The 18,363-nt window shown below is 40.7% G+C and overlaps 1 protein-coding gene across 2 annotated transcripts in view; it reads left to right on the top strand.

Moving 5' to 3' along the window:
* CNOT6L (CCR4-NOT transcription complex subunit 6 like) overlaps positions 1-18,363 on the top strand; it is a 65,267-nt gene that overhangs the window by 40,153 nt on the left and 6,751 nt on the right. For both annotated transcript variants that reach the window (XM_038400013.2, XM_043513043.1), the window contains exons 2-9: positions 6,673-6,794; positions 8,132-8,318; positions 9,028-9,113; positions 11,242-11,331; positions 13,721-13,789; positions 15,571-15,728; positions 16,805-16,959; positions 18,130-18,281. In XM_038400013.2, the coding sequence (XP_038255941.1) occupies positions 6,683-6,794; positions 8,132-8,318; positions 9,028-9,113; positions 11,242-11,331; positions 13,721-13,789; positions 15,571-15,728; positions 16,805-16,959; positions 18,130-18,281 (1,009 nt within the window). In that variant the 5' untranslated portion in view covers positions 6,673-6,682. The remainder of the gene's footprint in view (positions 1-6,672; positions 6,795-8,131; positions 8,319-9,027; positions 9,114-11,241; positions 11,332-13,720; positions 13,790-15,570; positions 15,729-16,804; positions 16,960-18,129; positions 18,282-18,363) is intronic.

Genomic DNA, 18,363 nt, shown 5'->3' with positions numbered 1-18,363 from the left:
TTTCAGGAGTTATGCTGGCATTTGACTCTTTAATGCTTCTTTTGAGTAGTGTTGTGGATGATAGCTTAAGATCTTTGTAGCAAGTGAGCAAGTCTTATAATTTGCATTTCAGGGTTTGATTGACTGAATAGAAGAAGTGAAATTAACTGAAGTGTTTTGTAGCAGCTGAGGCCCTCCACTTACTAGCAGAGAAACTTTCACAATGCAAAATGATACCTCAGCAAATCTCACTTGTTTTTTTCCCCCAAAGAGAGAGCTGCCAATTTAAATAGAAGAGGTCACCTGAAACTTTGTAGTTCTTGGTGTCATGTGGCCGATACGGCCCTTCCATGTAGGCAGGTGTAAATGGGTGCACGGGACCAAGATTATTTAATCACCTTGACCTCTAACTAAAATTTTAACTAAGACCAGACTCTTTATTTGGAATTTGCCTCTGATTAAAGAGAACGTTACAGTAATAAAGATACCTGTGCCTGGGGACCTGTATCCAATGTTTGTTAAATTGCTAGGCTCTGGCTGTGTGGAAGCACATTGATGTATATTCTGGTTCTCAGCAAGAATTCTGAACAATTATAAAATGGTAACTTTTGCTTTTATGAAAGTTTCCATTTGAGATGCATTTAATAAAAAGATTGACATTTGAGCTTAACGTTCCTTGACAGATGGCTCGCAGCTTGACTTCTGATGAAACAACAAAATCATAAACCTAAATAATTTTGAAATATGTTTTTTTTGTTTGTTTTTAATTGAAAAATATGTTTCGAGAAGCAGTAGGAAAGTGTTGCCAACCTTTTCCCCCTAACTGTGTATGTCTTTTTTTATATACAGAAACTTAGTATAAACTTAAACTGCGCGAATCTAATTCTGTAACATTACCCTGTTCTAGAAATTAGAGCTGGAAAAGACCGCTTGAACACAGTCATAGAATCATAGAATCATAGAATATCAGGGTTGGAAGGGACCCCAGAAGGTCATCTAGTCCAACCCCCTGCTCAAAGCAGGACCAAGTCCCAGTTAAATCATCCCAGCTAGGGCTTTGTCAAGCCTGACCTTAAAAACCTCTAAGGAAGGAGATTCTACCACCTCCCTAGGTAACGCATTCCAGTGTTTCACCACCCTCTTAGTGAAAAAGTTTTTCCTAATATCCAATCTAAACCTCCCCCATTGCAACTTGAGACCATTACTCCTCGTTCTGTCATCTGCTACCATTGAGAACAGTCTAGAGCCATCCTCTTTGAAACCCCCTTTCAGGTAGTTGAAAGCAGCTATCAAATCCCCCCTCATTCTTCTCTTCTGCAGACTAAACAATCCCAGCTCCCTCAGCCTCTCCTCATAAGTCATGTGCTCTAGACCCCTAATCATTTTCGTTGCCCTTCGTTGTACTCTTTCCAATTTATCCACATCCTTCCTGTAGTGTGGGGCCCAAAACTGGACACAGTACTCCAGATGAGGCCTCACCAGTGTCGAATAGAGGGGAACGATCACGTCCCTCGATCTGCTCGCTATGCCCCTACTTATACAACCCAAAATGCCATTGGCCTTCTTGGCAACAAGGGCACACTGCTGACTCATATCCAGCTTCTCGTCCACTGTCACCCCTAGGTCCTTTTCCGCAGAACTGCTGCCGAGCCATTCGGTCCCTAGTCTGTAGCGGTGCATTGGATTCTTCCATCCTAAGTGCAGGACCCTGCATTTATCCTTATTGAACCTCATTAGATTTCTTTTGGCCCAATCCTCCAATTTGTCTAGGTCCTTCTGTATCCTATCCCTCCCCTCCAGCGTATCTACCACTCCTCCCAGTTTAGTATCATCCGCAAATTTGCTGAGAGTGCAATCCACACCATCCTCCAGATCATTTATGAAGATATTGAACAAAACGGGCCCCAGGACCGACCCCTGGGGCACTCCACTTGACACCGGCTGCCAACTAGACATGGAGCCATTGATCACTACCCGTTGAGCCCGACAATCTAGCCAGCTTTCTACCCACCTTATAGTGCATTCATCCAGCCCATACTTCCTTAACTTGCTGACAAGAATGCTGTGGGAGACCGTGTCAAAAGCTTTGCTAAAGTCAAGAAACAATACATCCACTGCTTTCCCTTCATCCACAGAACCAGTAATCTCATCATAAAAGGCGATTAGATTAGTCAGGCATGACCTTCCCTTGGTGAATCCATGCTGACTGTTCCTGATCACTTTCCTCTCCTCTAAGTGCTTCAGGATTGATTCTTTGAGGACCTGCTCCATGATTTTTCCAGGGACTGAGGTGAGGCTGACCGGCCTGTAGTTCCCAGGATCCTCCTTCTTCCCTTTTTTAAAGATGGGCACTACATTAGCCTTTTTCCAGTCATCCGGGACTTCCCCCGTTCGCCACGAGTTTTCAAAGATAATGGCCAAGGGCTCTGCAATCACAGCCGCCAATTCCCTCAGCACTCTCGGATGCAATTCGTCCGGCCCCATGGACTTGTGCACGTCCAGCTTTTCTAAATAGTCCCTAACCACCTCTATCTCTACAGAGGGCTGGCCATCTCTTCCCCATTTTGTGTTGCCCAGCACAGCAGTCTGGGAGCTGACCTTGTTAGTGAAAACAGAGGCAAAAAAAGCATTGAGTACATTAGCTTTTTCCACATCCTCTGTCACTAGCTTGCCTCCCTCATTCAGTAAGGGGCCCACACTTTCCTTGGCTTTCTTCTTGTTGCCAACATACCTGAAGAAACCCTTCTTGTTACTCTTGACATCTCTTGCTAGCTGCAGCTCCAGGTGCGATTTGGCCCTCCTGATATCTTTCCTACATGCCCGAGCAATATTTTTATACTCTTCCCTGGTCATATGTCCAAGCTTCCACTTCTTGTAAGCTTCTTTTTTATGTTTAAGATCCGCTAGGATTTCACCATTAAGCCAAGCTGGTCGCCTGCCATATTTACTATTCTTTCGACTCATCGGGATGGTTTGTCCCTGTAACCTCAACAGGGATTCCTTGAAATACAGCCAGCTCTCCTGGACTCCCTTCCCTTTCATGTTAGTCCCCCAGGGGATCCTGGCCATCTGTTCCCTGAGGGAGTCAAAGTCTGCTTTCCTGAAGTCCAGGGTCCGTATCCTGCTGCTTACCTTTCTTCCCTGCGTCAGGATCCTGAACTCAACCAACTCATGGTCACTGCCTCCCAGATTCCCATCCACTTTTGCTTCCCCCACTAATTCTACCCGGTTTGTGAGCAGCAGGTCAAGAAAAGCGCTCCCCCTAGTTGGCTCCCCTAGCACTTGCACCAGGAAATTGTCCCCTACGCTTTCCAAAAACTTCCTGGATTGTCTATGCACCGCTGTATTGCTCTCCCAGCAGATATCAGGAAATGATATCAGATGAGTCCATCTCATTGAGCATTCAGCTCCAGCTACTGTAATTACCATTTTATAATGGTTCAGAATTCTTGCTGAGGACCAGAATGTACATCTACCTGCTTTCACACAGCCAGATCTAGGAGCTTTGCTCCCGCAACCTAACAGACATACAATAAAGATCCTGATGTCTTAGAATACTTTAACGGTCCTCAAACTGGTGTGCAGGCCATAACCAAGTTGAACATAGGTTGGTTTCATATATAGCATTAGTCTCAAAACCAGGGTTGCAGCTACACTGATTTAAATTATGATGATGATGCACTGAATATTCAGTTTTAAGCATGGTATACTAAGTTTTAAATAAATATAAGAATCACTGGACCCTGATACAGCAGCAGCAAAATATGGGGCTTATGGGGTGAAGAGTAGCAGCCAACTAACTAAAGTAATTGCACATTAGAAGAGATGGGGAAGTTTTGGCCAACAGCAGGACTACCCCTCTTACAGGAAGTGACATAGAATACTTCATGTCCATTTGGAACCAGAATGGATTGACTTTATTGTGTTTAAAGACTTTGGGCTCCACAGAAACATTAAATTTTTCAGTAAACACTCAAAACCAATATTAATACTTTCTTTATTAAAAATCTGTACTTAAAAAATCCCGTTAAAATGTCTGAAAAAGAACAGTTAAGGGATCCAAATAGTGCCCCTCTACCATAAATTCTTCATCACTTACTGGCATCCCAATTGACCTTATGTTGCCCCCCTGCAGAGATGTACATAAGTCCAAATAAAATATTTCTAGGTTATAAAGTTTCATTTCCTATTAAGGAATCAACTTCAAATAATGGTAACACATTACAACATTACTCGCTACAGTACTAACCTACAGCTCTTCAAGGCATGGACTGTCTTATTGTGTGTTTGTACAGCATCTAACGCAGTCGGGCCCTGATCTTGAATTATTACATATTGGGGTTGGTGGTATCACAGTGCCCCTCCCAGCAGGGATTAGAATCTGGGTCTCGCACTCCAAGGCTGGCAAAGCCTGTGAGTTTGAGAGCCTGCCACATACAGAGGACTTGGACCCTGGTGCTGCTAGTGCCTCATTACTTTGTAGAATCTCTCTGGTGTGCTTGAGTGGTGCTAGTAAAATACAGAAGGAGCTATAGACTCACTGTAATGTAAGTTAGCCTAGTGCATGTCTGAAAGCAAGGAACCTTGTAAATACTGTGGAAAGAAGAGCTTCTTTTTGGAGTCCCAGATAGGACTGGAGGAATCTCCTTATTGGAATTGGGGCAGTGCGCTGCTGTATTACATGAATGGTTTTGGAGACTTAGCAGTACAACAGCGAAATCTGTAACCTGGAATCAGTCATTAGCAAAATCCTAATATTCAGACTCTGAAAACCAGGATCTGATTTACTCATGACCAATGCTGTGTCCTTGCTTAGGCTCTTCAGTTCATGGATGAATGAAATTGCTGCATATGAGCAACATGAGTATAGAATCCTCTTAGTATAGCCCTTCTATTGCAATACAACTTCGTCTGTCAGCAGAAGTTCACTGTCATTAGCACTTTGGTTTGAATACTGCTGTGTACTTTTAAGATATTTGAAACCTTTGTTCAGATTTCTCTTAAATGAAATTTTACTGTGAGTTCGTCATAAGAAGGTTTGTTTTCTGTCTGACTGAGACGGTTGCTCAAAGGAAAGCTTTGATAACTCAGGCCTTTCCATTTAAAATGCCAAAGTTCTGTTTTATGCACTGGTGTAGCCGTGTCGGTGTCAGGATATTAGAGACACAAGGTGGGTGAGGTAATATCTTTTATTGGATCAACTTCTAGTGGTGAGAGAGACGAGCTTTGTAACTCACCCACCGTATCGCTCTAAAGTTCTATTTTGTCTGTTCTACCAATGGAAGCCCTGAATTTGGAAGAATAGCTTCTAAATAGTGAATGATCAATTAGCTGATGAATCAGAGATGGACAACACTTATTGATTGGACTGGCTGAAATAATTTGAACTAGCTTCCTCAAATGCTTCATAGGTTTTTTGAGTTGTCATTTCAGCAAACCAAAGAAGTTACAATTACTTTAACATTTTCAAATATACTAGGAGCATAATTACTAAGGAAAGCATGCATTCTGTGGACCACTTTGCTCAAAATTCCAGGAAATCAAGGTATACATGTGTTGTGTGTAAAAACAATTCCATAGATTATAATTGTTATGAATCAAAAGCCTTTATTTTTGTTGTTCAGCACAGTCTAAAAGAGTGTATCGAGAGAACCACTTCTCACCACGTGATACCTAAAATATATTAATCTTTTTTACTGGAATGGAATTTCAGAGCTCTCCACTCTGCTGAAAACTTGCATCATTTGAACTTGGAGAGACAAAGTGGGTGAGGTAATATCTTTTATTGGACCAACTTCTGTTTGTGAAAGCAACAAGCTTTTGAACTGCACAGAGCTCTTCCTCAGGTCTGGGAAATGTACTCATATTGTCACAGCTAAATACAAGGTTAAACAGATAGTTTAGCATAAGCAGTTAGCGCACATTCTAAGGCACCATTCAAGGTAAACGCAAGCTCAGTTTTAAGACTATAAAGCATGTGAGATAATTGGAAAATTTAATTGCTGGATTGACTCTAACCCTGTAATTAAATAATAATGCGAATGGAAATTTACCTTCAACCTTTCAATTTCACCAATCCTAGGTAGCGTAAGAGACACTTGATTTAAACATTGGCAGGCACAAAGCAGAAGAAAAGCATAAGGATTTATAGAAAGCAAAAATGTGTTTAATGCACCTACACAGATTCAAATTACAAATGATTTTGAATCTGAAACTTGAAAAAAGGACTTGTATACCTGGAAATTAAATTGCTGTGAATTACATACACTAATCTGAAGACTTTTCCTTGTTTGTATTCTTGTTTTCTGTAGGAAGGAGTAGTTGTCTCAACTGCTCCATGATGATGTGTCCAATAGCAATGCAGTGGTTTGGGTTAGTAGATTTGGGGTAGTGAGATGGATATTCTGGAATACTCTTGAAATTCTGCTAGTCGATCAGTATACAGTAATGCAATTATTCTGACTTTAGAAACCAAACTTCCATGGAAGAAACTCCCCTTTCCAATGTTGGCCCTGATTCTGCAAAGACATGAGCACATGCTTAACTTTGTTTATGCGCTGTGAGAAGTACCATTGAAGTACACGCATTTTTGCAGATGCAAGCTGATGGAGTGTAATCTGTCAGATGGCTTGCTTTTAAAATGAAAATCTGTTGTTTCACCTATGTACTGTAATAGTCATGACAATCTTTCAGACTAACAGGGATGCCAAAGGAAAAATATGATCCTCCAGATCCTCGCAGAATTTACACCATCATGTCAGCAGAGGAGGTAGCCAATGGGAAGAAGTCTCAATGGGCAGAATTAGAAATCTCGGGTGAGTTTTTTCAAATCTTGGCACGGCTAAATTGCTGATTAGGAATAGCTCTAATGTATAGTAATACTGATATGAACTCTTCTCTTATAAAGGTGCTCTGTTTCAGAGAAGGGAGAGAACATAATTAAGGAAAAACACCTGACTTCTAGGATCACTCAAGAGAATTTCCAGTTTAGCCTCAAAACACTGTCATGTTTTGAGTGTGAATAGATTTGGTTAAAAACTAACTTGCAAAATTTGCTTCTGCTTTTTTCTTTCTTTCCATTTCTCCTTCCTACTCAAAATTAGTGTTGGATGGTCATTTAAAACCTGTTAGTAATGAAATGTTACAGATAAATTCTGATGAGTGAGTTCAGTTCTTCCTCCTGGGGTATATTTCAGCACTTACTGTATATACTCGTTCATACACCAAATTTTTTTAGTAAAAAAGGGAAGCATCAGAGAAGGGGGTCGGCTTATGAACAGGTATAGAGAGCGGGAGAGGTGGGACACAGCCCCTCCCCCCAACAGAGAGAGCAAGGAGAGCCAGAAGGGAAGAGGCGAGGCCAGAGTCTTTCCACTTCTGGCCATGCTGCTCTCCCCCCAGCCTCCAAAGCAGCTGCAGCTCCGGGACTGGAAGGTGGTTGCAGCTGTGCCACGCTTAGACCCAGCCGCCAGAGCAGGCTGTGGCCGCGCCGCCAGAGCAGGCTGCGGCTGTGCTGTCCAGCCCATCAGAACATGCTGCGGCCGCACCATCCACCTTCTGGAGCAGCTCCAGTCAGGCCAGAGACATCCTCCCCTGGCCCTCCCCAGATAAGGTGGGAAGGGATGGGATGGAGAGAGTATGTGGGGGGTGGTCACAGCGGTTACTCCCCTGACCCTCAGCTTCTCCCCCAAAAATGTCCCCACCAGTTGCTGTCCTGGCCTGTCGGGTAAGCAGCTGGCAGGCCGGGATAGTTTGTTTACTTAGGTTTACCTCCATGCCTGCAGATGCTAGAGGTAAACAAACAGTCTCTGCCCGCCAGTGGCGTATCCTGATGGCCCAGGAGCCAAAGTTTGCCGACCCCTGAATTATAGGGTCGGTTTATGAATAGGTCATAAAAAATTTCCATTTTTACTTATCCATCTGGGGGAGGAGGGGGGTTGGCTTATAAACGAACTGGCTTATGGTCGAGTATATACAGTATTTAGAGTAAGAAATCAAAATTCTATTCTATTACCAGGCATGGGATTTACACATCTGATTTTTCCATGCAGTACATTAAAAGTACCCCTCCATTCCCCAATGACTTGTGCCTATTGTATTGACATAATAAAATGCTGTTTGAAGACCTAGTTCTTTACACTTTCTCTTTTAGGTAGAGTGCGGTGCTTAAGTACGTCACTTTGGTCACTGACTCACTTGACTGCTCTACACCTCAATGACAATAATCTTGCGCGCATTCCACCTGATATTGCCAAGCTCCATAATCTGGTTTACCTGGATCTATCATCCAACAAACTCAGAAGTTTACCAGCAGAACTAGGAAACATGGTATCTCTCAGGTGAGAAGCGTTGCCCTGGTTAACTTCCCAAGAGTCTGTCAATGATGCATTTTTGAACAAGTGAACCTGAACTTTGTCCTTGAACTTGTTGAATAGATTTTTCTGAAAAACTCTTAAGACTTGCATTAATATAGACATGCAAGGCAAATTATTTTTATTTTTAAGGGATCCTCTTTAGCATTAAACCTCCAAAACCCTGAATATTTTATTTTGTGTTTTAAAGTATTCCCCAAATGGCTGATTAATGTTTTGCATGGATAATTCACTAATTACATTGAGCTAAGGTCCATTGCTACAAATGTTCAATGCTGGCTTTCAGCCAGCTTGCAAATAAAAAAAAACCCTTTCAACTAGCCACAAGTAGCACTTCTTCCTTTCCAAGTAAAATGCTTACTCAATTTAAAAAAAGATTTTTTTTTTCCTTATCCCATTTACGTGACCTTCAGAGGTCAGTACAAAAATTAATGTAGTTTCATGCTTCCTAAACTAGAGACCCTGTGTATGTATGCTGTCTCCTTTCTCTGATGTATTTTGGTATTTAGTTCCTTATCTTTGAACTTAGAGATGTAAAGGACTGTAATCTTATTTATAGAAAGTGTAACCATTTTAAAACCAAAGTACGCATCCCTCAAGAGTATCACAGCATATAATGTCATGAGAATAATCCTCCTAAAATGATGCTAATAAACTCCTTTTTCATCTATTGCAGGGAATTGCTTTTAAATAACAATCTCTTACGGGTTTTGCCTTATGAACTTGGACGGCTCTTCCAGCTACAAACCCTAGGTTTGAAAGGTAAGTGCACTTCTGATAATTCTCCTGATGGATATTTTTGGGTTCTGTAGCTTTCCATGGTATTTTAAAACTCCCTTCCAAAGCAAGTCATCATCTACATTTGTGGCATGCGTGGCTGCTTCTGCTGTATTTGCTCCAGAGACCTTCTCCCCCCGCCCCCCACTCCTAGAACAAAATTATACCTAATAAATAGAACTGTATAAATCATACTGAAACATTATTTTATAATAAAAATGCTTATCCACATCGAATCTACTAACAGCTTTATTTAGATGACTGTTGTTCTTTGCGGGAATATTATTTTAACGCTTAACTTGAAACAGAACAATTAAATTATAGAAAGGCTACCAAATCAGTCTTTATGAATCTGGATATTCTTATTCCCATCCTATGCACTGAGCAAGAGTGTGGAATTCACAATAATAGGTATGACGGACTACTTGTGAGGAATGTAGAGGGGTTATTAAGAATATTCTGATTGTAAGTTAATAACAATTTAGTCTGAATTCTAGTCTTCTAATAAAAATCAATATTTCCTTAGAAGATGTATAACTTTTTGGGAGGATGTACAAAACAAAAAGCAAGCATTGCAGGGAACAGAACTGGACAAGAGCCAAGTTGTGGAAATTTCCCTTTTCTAGCAAAATAGTATTGCATAGTGTTCTGATAGCACCCTGTCTTAGTCCAAAAATAGGATTTACATTTTTACTTTAAAAAAATATTCTCCTGCACATGTTCCACTGGAAGGATATTTCAGGTTCTCCATATGAAAATAATTCAGCATTCTTAAAAAATATATATATATTTGGCCTTCAACGTACGGGAGGCTGAGATGGCAAGAAAGAAACTCTAGAGGGATTATGAATGCTTTTGGAAGGGGAGAGTAGATGAGACTTCAGGGCAGTGGAGGTTGTTTTAGATGAGCAAAAACTGGCTGACTAATTTAAGTAAAAATAGATATACTTCCCTGATAAAGAGAGTATTTATTACATTAGGGTTTGTAGTTCGAGGACGTGTATTTTTAGGGGGAAAATTCCCAAAACTTTTTGAATTTGGCAAAATGTCCTGCAGATTTCTAGTAACCCTATTCATAAATTTATTTTTTGGTGTTTTGTTTTGTTTTGTTAAACTTTTTGTTTATAACTTGGTCTGTGTCCAAAGTTTGCTAAATTTGGAAAATTAAACAAAATGCTTTCAGCCATATTTGAGATAAGCAAGGATGAATGAAGTCTCCTACAGGACAGTAGTAAAAGACTGAACTTTGAAAGTTGAAACTCTGCGAGTAAAATACTCCACACTGGGCAGAAGAGTATTCTCTGGGTTTGAGGAAAAATCAGTTTTGATTTTCAGTTTGGCATAACTGTTAGAGCATGCACAGTGCATAGTTTATACAAAGTTTCAAAATCCTTCAGTCTGGGTGCTCTTGGGAAGAGATGCATTCTGCATGCATGCACAGTTAGGAAGTGCATTGTGAGGCTGTTTCTCCTGAAGCCTCTCTCTTTTACTCAGAAATTGTTGGAAAGTATAATTGCTGGCGCTTACCTTCAGTTCAGATTTTTGAAGCTTTTGGGCTTTGTAATATGAAATGCGTGCAGCCTGGGAAAGCTTGAGAATGGTATCAAGCATTTGCCTCAGCGAGACTTAACATTTGCCCCAGAGCAGTGCCCACCCACCTGTGCATGTGTTTAATGGTGCAGTTTGAGTGTACGTGTCATGACATAGTGGCATTGCACATTTTGCTACAAGAAGCTTATCTGTGTCCTCAAACTGCTCATTTTGTCCTTCCCTCACTACTTTAAAAAAAAAATCAGAAAAAAATGTTTTTATGCAATAATTAAGTGCATGATTTCCGAATCTGAAAATAAATGTTTTTAGCAAGTTTGAAGTAAAAACTAAACCACTTAAGTTACTGCTCAGTTGAAATGAAAGGAAAGTATACTATTATCTTTGCTAGCTATTTCTCTGTCATCCATCATTATGATAATAGAATTGGAAATGGAAAAGACCTAGTGGATCATCTTGTCCATCCCCTCCTGGGGGAGCTATTCCCTTTCAGGAAAGTCCAGTTGCAGTGCAAGTTTTGATTCAGGTAGCTAATTATCCCATTTTTGTTCTGAATCTCTTTCAGGCAATCCTTTATCACAGGATATTCTCAGCCTGTACCAGGACCCAGATGGAACACGAAAGCTACTGAACTACATGCTTGACAATCTAGCAGGTAACACATCCAAAAGTTTAGTTTGATATACATAACGAACTGCCAAACGCTTCCACTTGTATTTGATAGCATTAAATTGAGGGTCTGAGTTTCTGAATCACTTCCAGCTTCTTTTATGTTACTATCGAGTCCAGGGATTCCCTCCACTAAAATAACAAAATGGATGTAGTAGTATTGTAACAGATATAACCTGCAGTAGAGCATGAAGAAATCTAGCTTCCTAGGTAGCTGGATGGCTTGGGTTTAGTGTATGGAATATGGTGCCCTTTACCGCTAGATCACTGGTGTGAGTCCAGAACTGATCAGTAATGACAAAAGGTTTTGGCTTTCCTAAAGCTCTTCCTGAAGGGATCTGCACATCCAAAAGAAGTTGGTGAGCATCACTGTCTCCTAAATCAATAAACACAGGCATAATTGTTGGCAGTCTCAGTAGAGACAAGGATTAATTTGACAAGGAACCAAACTGTCCTTTCATCCGGAGAAGTTGAGGTACATTTGCTGGGTGACGTGGGAAAGGCTTTCACGGTCACAGTCCTTGTTTTAGACCAGGGTGGGCAAACTTTTTGGCCTGAGGGCCATATTGGGGTATGGAAATTGTATGGCGGGCCATGAATGCTCACAAAATTGATGATAGGGGTGCAGGATGGGGCTAGGGCTCTGGGGTGGGGCCAGAAATGATGCGTTCAGGGTGTGTATGGGGGGGGACTCTGGGTTGCAGTGTGGGATGTGTGTGAAGGTTTTGGGGTGCAGGACAGGGCTCTAGGCTGGGACCGAAGGATTTGTAAGGTGGGAGGAGGATCAGGGGATTGGGGTAGGGAAGGGATGTGAGTGCTCCGGCTGGGGGTGGGGCCAGGGATGAGGGGTTTGGGATGCAGGAGGATGCTCCGGGCTGGGACCGAGGGGTTTGGAGGGCGGGATGGGGATCAGGGATGGGGCAGGCTGTTGGGTCATAGTGGGGGCTCAGAGGTGCAGGCTCCGGGTGGCACGTACTGCAAGCAGCTCCTGGAAGCGTGTCCCTCCTCTGGCTCCCAGGTGCAGCCAGGCGTGTGCTGCCCTGTCTGCAGGCGCCACCCCTGCAGCTCCCATTGGCCGGGAACTGTGGCCAATGGGAGCTACAGGGGCGGCGCTTGCGGATGGGGCAGCATGCAGAGCCGCCTGGCCATGCCTCCGTGTACTACATAGGAGCTGGAACAGGGGGTCATGCCGCCTGCTTCCTGGGAGCCACACAGAGCGGGGCAAGCCCCCGACCCTGTTCTCCAGCTGGAGCAGAGTGCCGGATTAAATGGTCTGATGGGCCGGATGTGGCCCGCAGACTGTAGTTTGCGCACCCCTGCTTTAGACCTTATTAGTAAACAGTGGGCTTCAGTTTCCTATTTTGGTACTTTTCACTCTTATTGTATTCAGATTGCAAGCAGCATGATTTCAGGTGCTCATAAACTTCAGTCCAGAAATACCACTGTGATTAAGAATTTCACACATTTGTTTTAAATCCTGTCTTATGGGGTTATAACTTAGCCACTCTTAATTCACTGCTGAATATTTTAGCTTGTGTCCAGTTTCCCTCCTCCAAATATTTGGACATAAACTGAAATAGAGGTTGTTTTGGTTTTTTTAAATTATTTGGTGTATTTGAGAGATTTACTTTGTAGTCCTGTCTACAAAAAGACTTTGTCTTTTTGAAGAAGGATTGAATACAAACCTTAGTAAGATTTATGGGGTACCTTTGGTAGGACATTCTTTAAACATTAATGACTTTCCATAACTTTTCTTTAGTGCAGTTTGTTAGAAACTGCAGTTTATATGCAAATTGAGTAAAGAAAAGTCAATCCATCGCACCTGGACTCGAGTGGTATGTGTTGTAAAATTGTTACACACAATTCCCTCAATACCATTTTAAAAAGATTTTTTTCTTGGACAGAGTCCTTTGTGGTTTTATTGCCACCCATGCAGTAAATGCAAACTGACTATAGTGTAAATAAGGTCCCTGGGGAGAGGGATTTCAGTAACAATACCAGATGAGAAAATTTGGTCAAATGGCAACTTCGCTGCAGGGCAGAAGGGTTTCAGTGACTGCCTTGTGACATATTAACAGCAACAGAGGATTCTCAAGTGCTGAGAAACCATGGAGAAGCTATGTGATTGCTGAATTTGCTATTTTATTGCACTTACAATTTTTAGGCCTTTGTATGACTCTTCATACCCCTCTTTCTTTCCTTGAGCCTAAACAGGCTTTGGAATTTCATGTGATTGAGGCATATCTCCTCCCTGGGTTTGTCTAGCACAGTATGGAGCAATGCTGCTGAGCCATCAGCTTGACTGTAAGTTAAGATAGTGACTTCCATAGATATTTATAAACCCTAAATTTAATGAATCACTCTTGTAATTTCAGTTCATCCAGAGCAGCTGCCTTCAAGGCCGTGGATTACTTTAAAAGAACGAGACCAAATTCTGCCCTCAGGTAATTTTGTGGCCTTTCTCCCTCCTTTTCCGTCAATGCTTTGCTGACATTTGAAAAACACTTCAAATGTTTGTACTTAACTGAAAGTATTAAGCGTAAGTCTTGTTTTTAAAATTTGGGTCAGTCTAAAAATAACAATATATTTTTAAACTTTCTACAATTTATTCTATGGCCAAGATCTGTTTAGATTATTGCTAACTGACTGCAGCAATCTCTAAATCATACAGAGCATTTAAGTTTAAAAAAATAGCCGTGAAGGTATATTGCTGTCTTGGGTTCTTCCCTGTGCCCACAATGGCCCCCTCTATGTGTTTTGTGACACCGGTTGAGAAGAATACCACAGCCTAGCCTGTGCTTTTCACTTGCAAAAGCAGTTACCTTCCCAAGGTCAGAGTTCAGTGTGTCCTAGGTGTACAGCCAGTGACTGCCCTGATGAGGCAGATACCAAACTCAGTTTGACTTAAACCAAGGAAACTTAAATGGCCATTTCAGAGAAATAGCGAAAATCCTAAAATAACAGCACACAAATAACCACAGGCAATGCCTCTAGACTGCTACTAAATGTAGTTCCAGAAGCCCTTGGATCTGTGTGTGTTTGTTTTTTCCCTTTCCTTCTCTCTGCTCCCCTGGGTTCTTCATCTGCAATAGGAGAAGCACAGGAATGCCTGGTACTGAAGTTAGTTTGGTGCCCTCTGCTGCTGTTTGTACTGCACTGCAAACATCCTCTTAAAGGAAAAAAAAAATTAAAAATGGAACAGCTTTCCTTGGCCTAGTACAAGTTCCTCTCTCTCTCTCTCTCTCTCTCTCTCTCTCTCTCTCTCTCTCTCCTTTTTGTTCTTGTTAATAAAATTACTCGCTTTAGAACATGAATACTACTTTCTGTTCAAACCGAAATGCATTACTTTAGTGATAACACGATAGGGTCTTCAGAGAATGAAGGGATTTCAGATGCACAGTATCGCAACCATGCCATTAGTGGAGCGAATAATTAAGACTGCCAGTGATTCTGTTAGGATTTCTTTTTTTAACAGGTTTATAGTTGTAACTCTCTGTAATATGGATGGAACATTGTCAGTGTTTTCTCCAAAAAGGTTATTCGTGACATTTCTGCTATATTTAGACTTCTGCTGGGCATGCATACATCACCTTCCTGCGCTGTTTAACCTTTTGTTTGTTTTTAAATTAATCTCCTGCCTCCTTAAAGTAGCTAAAGCAATAGATATTAGCTCTCGGCTCAGTTAGCAATTATTTCTGCTATATTCCTTGCTTTTCCCAAACAAAAATCCTGTAGAGAACCATTGGCTCCTCCGGATTCTTGCTGAGTCACAAAAGTGCAAAACAAACCCTAAAATAGGGACCTGATTGACGTATCGGTTTCATTTGCAACTCCCATTGATGTCAGTGGGAGATGCATATATGCATCGACAACTGTACTTTATTTTAACAATAGTTGTTTCCAGGTTTCAGTATGCCCAAAATGGATAATAGTGCAAACGTAGGCTAAGCAACTAAGAACTCTGTGAACAATTACCTTTTGCACAAACAGATGCATATTTTGCACATGCAAGTGAGAGGTTTTTCCCCAGAGTTTAGCCTTGTATGCCAGTTGTTGATTCTATAACTCCAGTTAATTAAACTCTTAGGGGGAAAACCCAGTGCTCTTATTTAGATATTGACTCCCTCTCCAACATAGGGGATGTAACATAAAATAATATGTATCTTAAGAAAAGATGCTATGTTTTATCTATATTCATAAGTAACTCCCTTATGTTTCGTTCTAGCTTCATTCACAGTGATGTGTTACAATGTGTTATGTGATAAATATGCCACCCGGCAGCTATATGGCTACTGCCCGTCCTGGGCATTAAATTGGGAGTATAGAAAAAAGGGAATCATGGAAGAAATCGTGAACTGGGATGCAGATATCATTAGTCTTCAGGTAACAATAACAAAACATCACTTTTTTGGGTTCTATCTGAAAACAGAAGAATACCTTTTGAGCCAATATTCTGTTCAAAGCTTTTTATCCTAACTGTTAATGGTGAACCTCAAAGTGGTCATTACAGAATGTGTGCATAGTTACCTTTTCATTTTAAAATGATAGAAAATTAGCTAAACTAATGCATACCTTGCATTAGAATTTATACTTACTATCTATAAGCCTCATAAATATTTTACTACTTGGGTTGTTATACATCAACAGGCTTTGCTGAGTAAAGGAAGAAATTGTGTTTTAACCAAAAAGCTGTTTCCTCCAATCCCCTGCTGTGACTCCTATCCAGCGTAGCACTTGTGTATATGCTTAACTTCAAACATGTGAGCAGTCCAGTTGAAATCAAAGAGGACTACACACACACTTAAAAGTTAAGCTGTGATTTGCTGAACTGGGACATATGTTGCTATCATGTTGGTAGGAGTTTATCCTAAGCATTGAGTACAGTTAAGTGGTGCTGGCTTTAAAGATTATCTGGTTTTTGTTTTTAAACAAGATATAGTGTATATAAGAATAAAAACCATCACACAGGAAGAAAATAGCCGCTTGAATTAAAAAGCTGACACAAGCTGAGTAGTAGTGGTGTTTGGTCTCCAAGAAAATACATTGTTCTAGAATGGGGAGAACCCTTTAGTAAAAGAGAGGTCACCAAGCCAAACACTAATGGCTTTTGCATTATAAGACTTTTTAACCTAGGAGATAATCCACTTTTTAGCTGTCAAAAATAACTGGTGTGGTTTCCTATTGATGTTCAGGGCAACTTCTCAAAATACACCTGCCACTTTCCCTTCTTAAAACTTCCTTTTAATTTTGATGTCCAGGAATCCCAATCTATTTCTCATATGTCAGAGAACTTGTCTAAAATGTTCTGTGTAAGCAACATAAATGTGTGATTTTGGCAAGAAGTTATATGGCAACATATGCTTGTATTGGTTGTGTACATAGAGTGGTGGGAGCATTTACTTATTTTACTAGCCTGTCACAAATTTTCTTATTGTAATGTTAATTGTATTGAATTCTAGGAAGTGGAAACAGAGCAATACTTCACCCTCTTTCTGCCAGCATTAAAAGAGCGTGGGTATGATGGATTTTTTTCTCCAAAGTCACGTGCCAAAATCATGTCTGAGCAGGAGAGAAAGCATGTGGACGGCTGTGCAATATTCTTCAAAACTGAAAAGTAAGGGGCAGCTTCACAGATACCTTCTTTTTTTATTAATGTAAAGAATCAAACTGCAGCACTGGAAACATTTTTCCTTAGGTCTGAAAAAAAATTAATGAAACTATCAGTTGCTGCAATGGGTTGCAACCAAATTAGTATGCTTTAAAGCTAAAAATTGAAATTAATATGAAGTACATTTCTTTCATTGTCAAATTACAGAGTTGTGCTTCTGTTAGTGGTGTACTTACAATGGTACCTTTCAGATTATACACAAAGTATTCCCCTCCAAGAAAGGGATATGAACTGAATTAATGGAATAGCTTCACTGTACTGATACTAAATTTCTAACATCTGCATAATCTGTCTTTGCCTGTATAGTTTTTTTACATCTAGAGGTTTGTTGCAGACATAGGCCCACCGTCTGTATTCTGACTATAAAGTGGGTACTCTTTTGTAATCTTTGTTTTGTGAAGAGAGCTATAGTTTTGTGCTGTAAATACCAGAAACTGTAGGTCGGGTGGGGAAAGCAGCGCTGCACATAATCCTTTTCCTCCTTTGGCAAATGATTTGTGAGATTTTGCACATCTTGCATCAGTGAGACTTTATTCTCCCTGATTTATAGTGTGTTGATGGCTATAACCTGCCATAATTTAAGGTTATGTGTTGCTTCCATTGTAACTACAATTCATACCTTTTTAAAAAAAAGTTTGCCTTTTTGGGTTGAAATGTTCCATGTTTGGAATGGCTCAGGCAGTTTTGGATAAGGGTTGTCTGTTAGAGATGGATGCACAGAGACACTAAGAACAAACCTCAACACTCATCTTTACCATGACACCTATAAGAAATCTGAGACATCATATAATTGTCTATCTGACCCTATGTGTAGCAAACTTTCCTTGCTATAGTTAAAACAAAACAAACGTCTGAAAATAAATTGCATATATTTTACCTTATCCATCCTTCATTTTCCCTGGCCTTTTTTAGGTTGTGTGCATTTAGGGGCAGGACAGCCTTTTAGAGTGTCTGAGAGTGAGTGACAATAGGCCCCTGATCTCATTTGGCGGCTTTGGGAACTACACAGAGAATTATAAATTGGATGTTTATGGTAAACTTTAAAATGTTTTTAATGCAACTGCCTGCTTATGGATAATGCTGTACATAGTTGCTGTGTGTTTTGTCTTTACTCAGATTTACATTGGTGCAGAAGCACACAGTGGAGTTTAACCAGGTGGCAATGGCGAACTCTGAAGGTTCAGAAGCTATGTTAAACAGAGTGATGACAAAGGACAACATTGGAGTTGCTGTGGTGTTAGAGGTGCACAAAGAATTATTTGGAGCAGGTCAGTATAACCACCACTGCTATTCTATGCATTGATAATGGGCAGTATTTGTTTAGATGTACATTTTTTTTTTTAAGTGAAT

The sequence above is a fragment of the Dermochelys coriacea genome, chromosome 4 (assembly GCF_009764565.3).
Source record: "Dermochelys coriacea isolate rDerCor1 chromosome 4, rDerCor1.pri.v4, whole genome shotgun sequence".
Classification (NCBI taxonomy): domain Eukaryota; kingdom Metazoa; phylum Chordata; order Testudines; family Dermochelyidae; genus Dermochelys; species Dermochelys coriacea.
The sequence above is the reverse complement of the archived record's forward strand: the minus strand, read 5'-3'. Positions and strand labels throughout refer to the sequence as shown.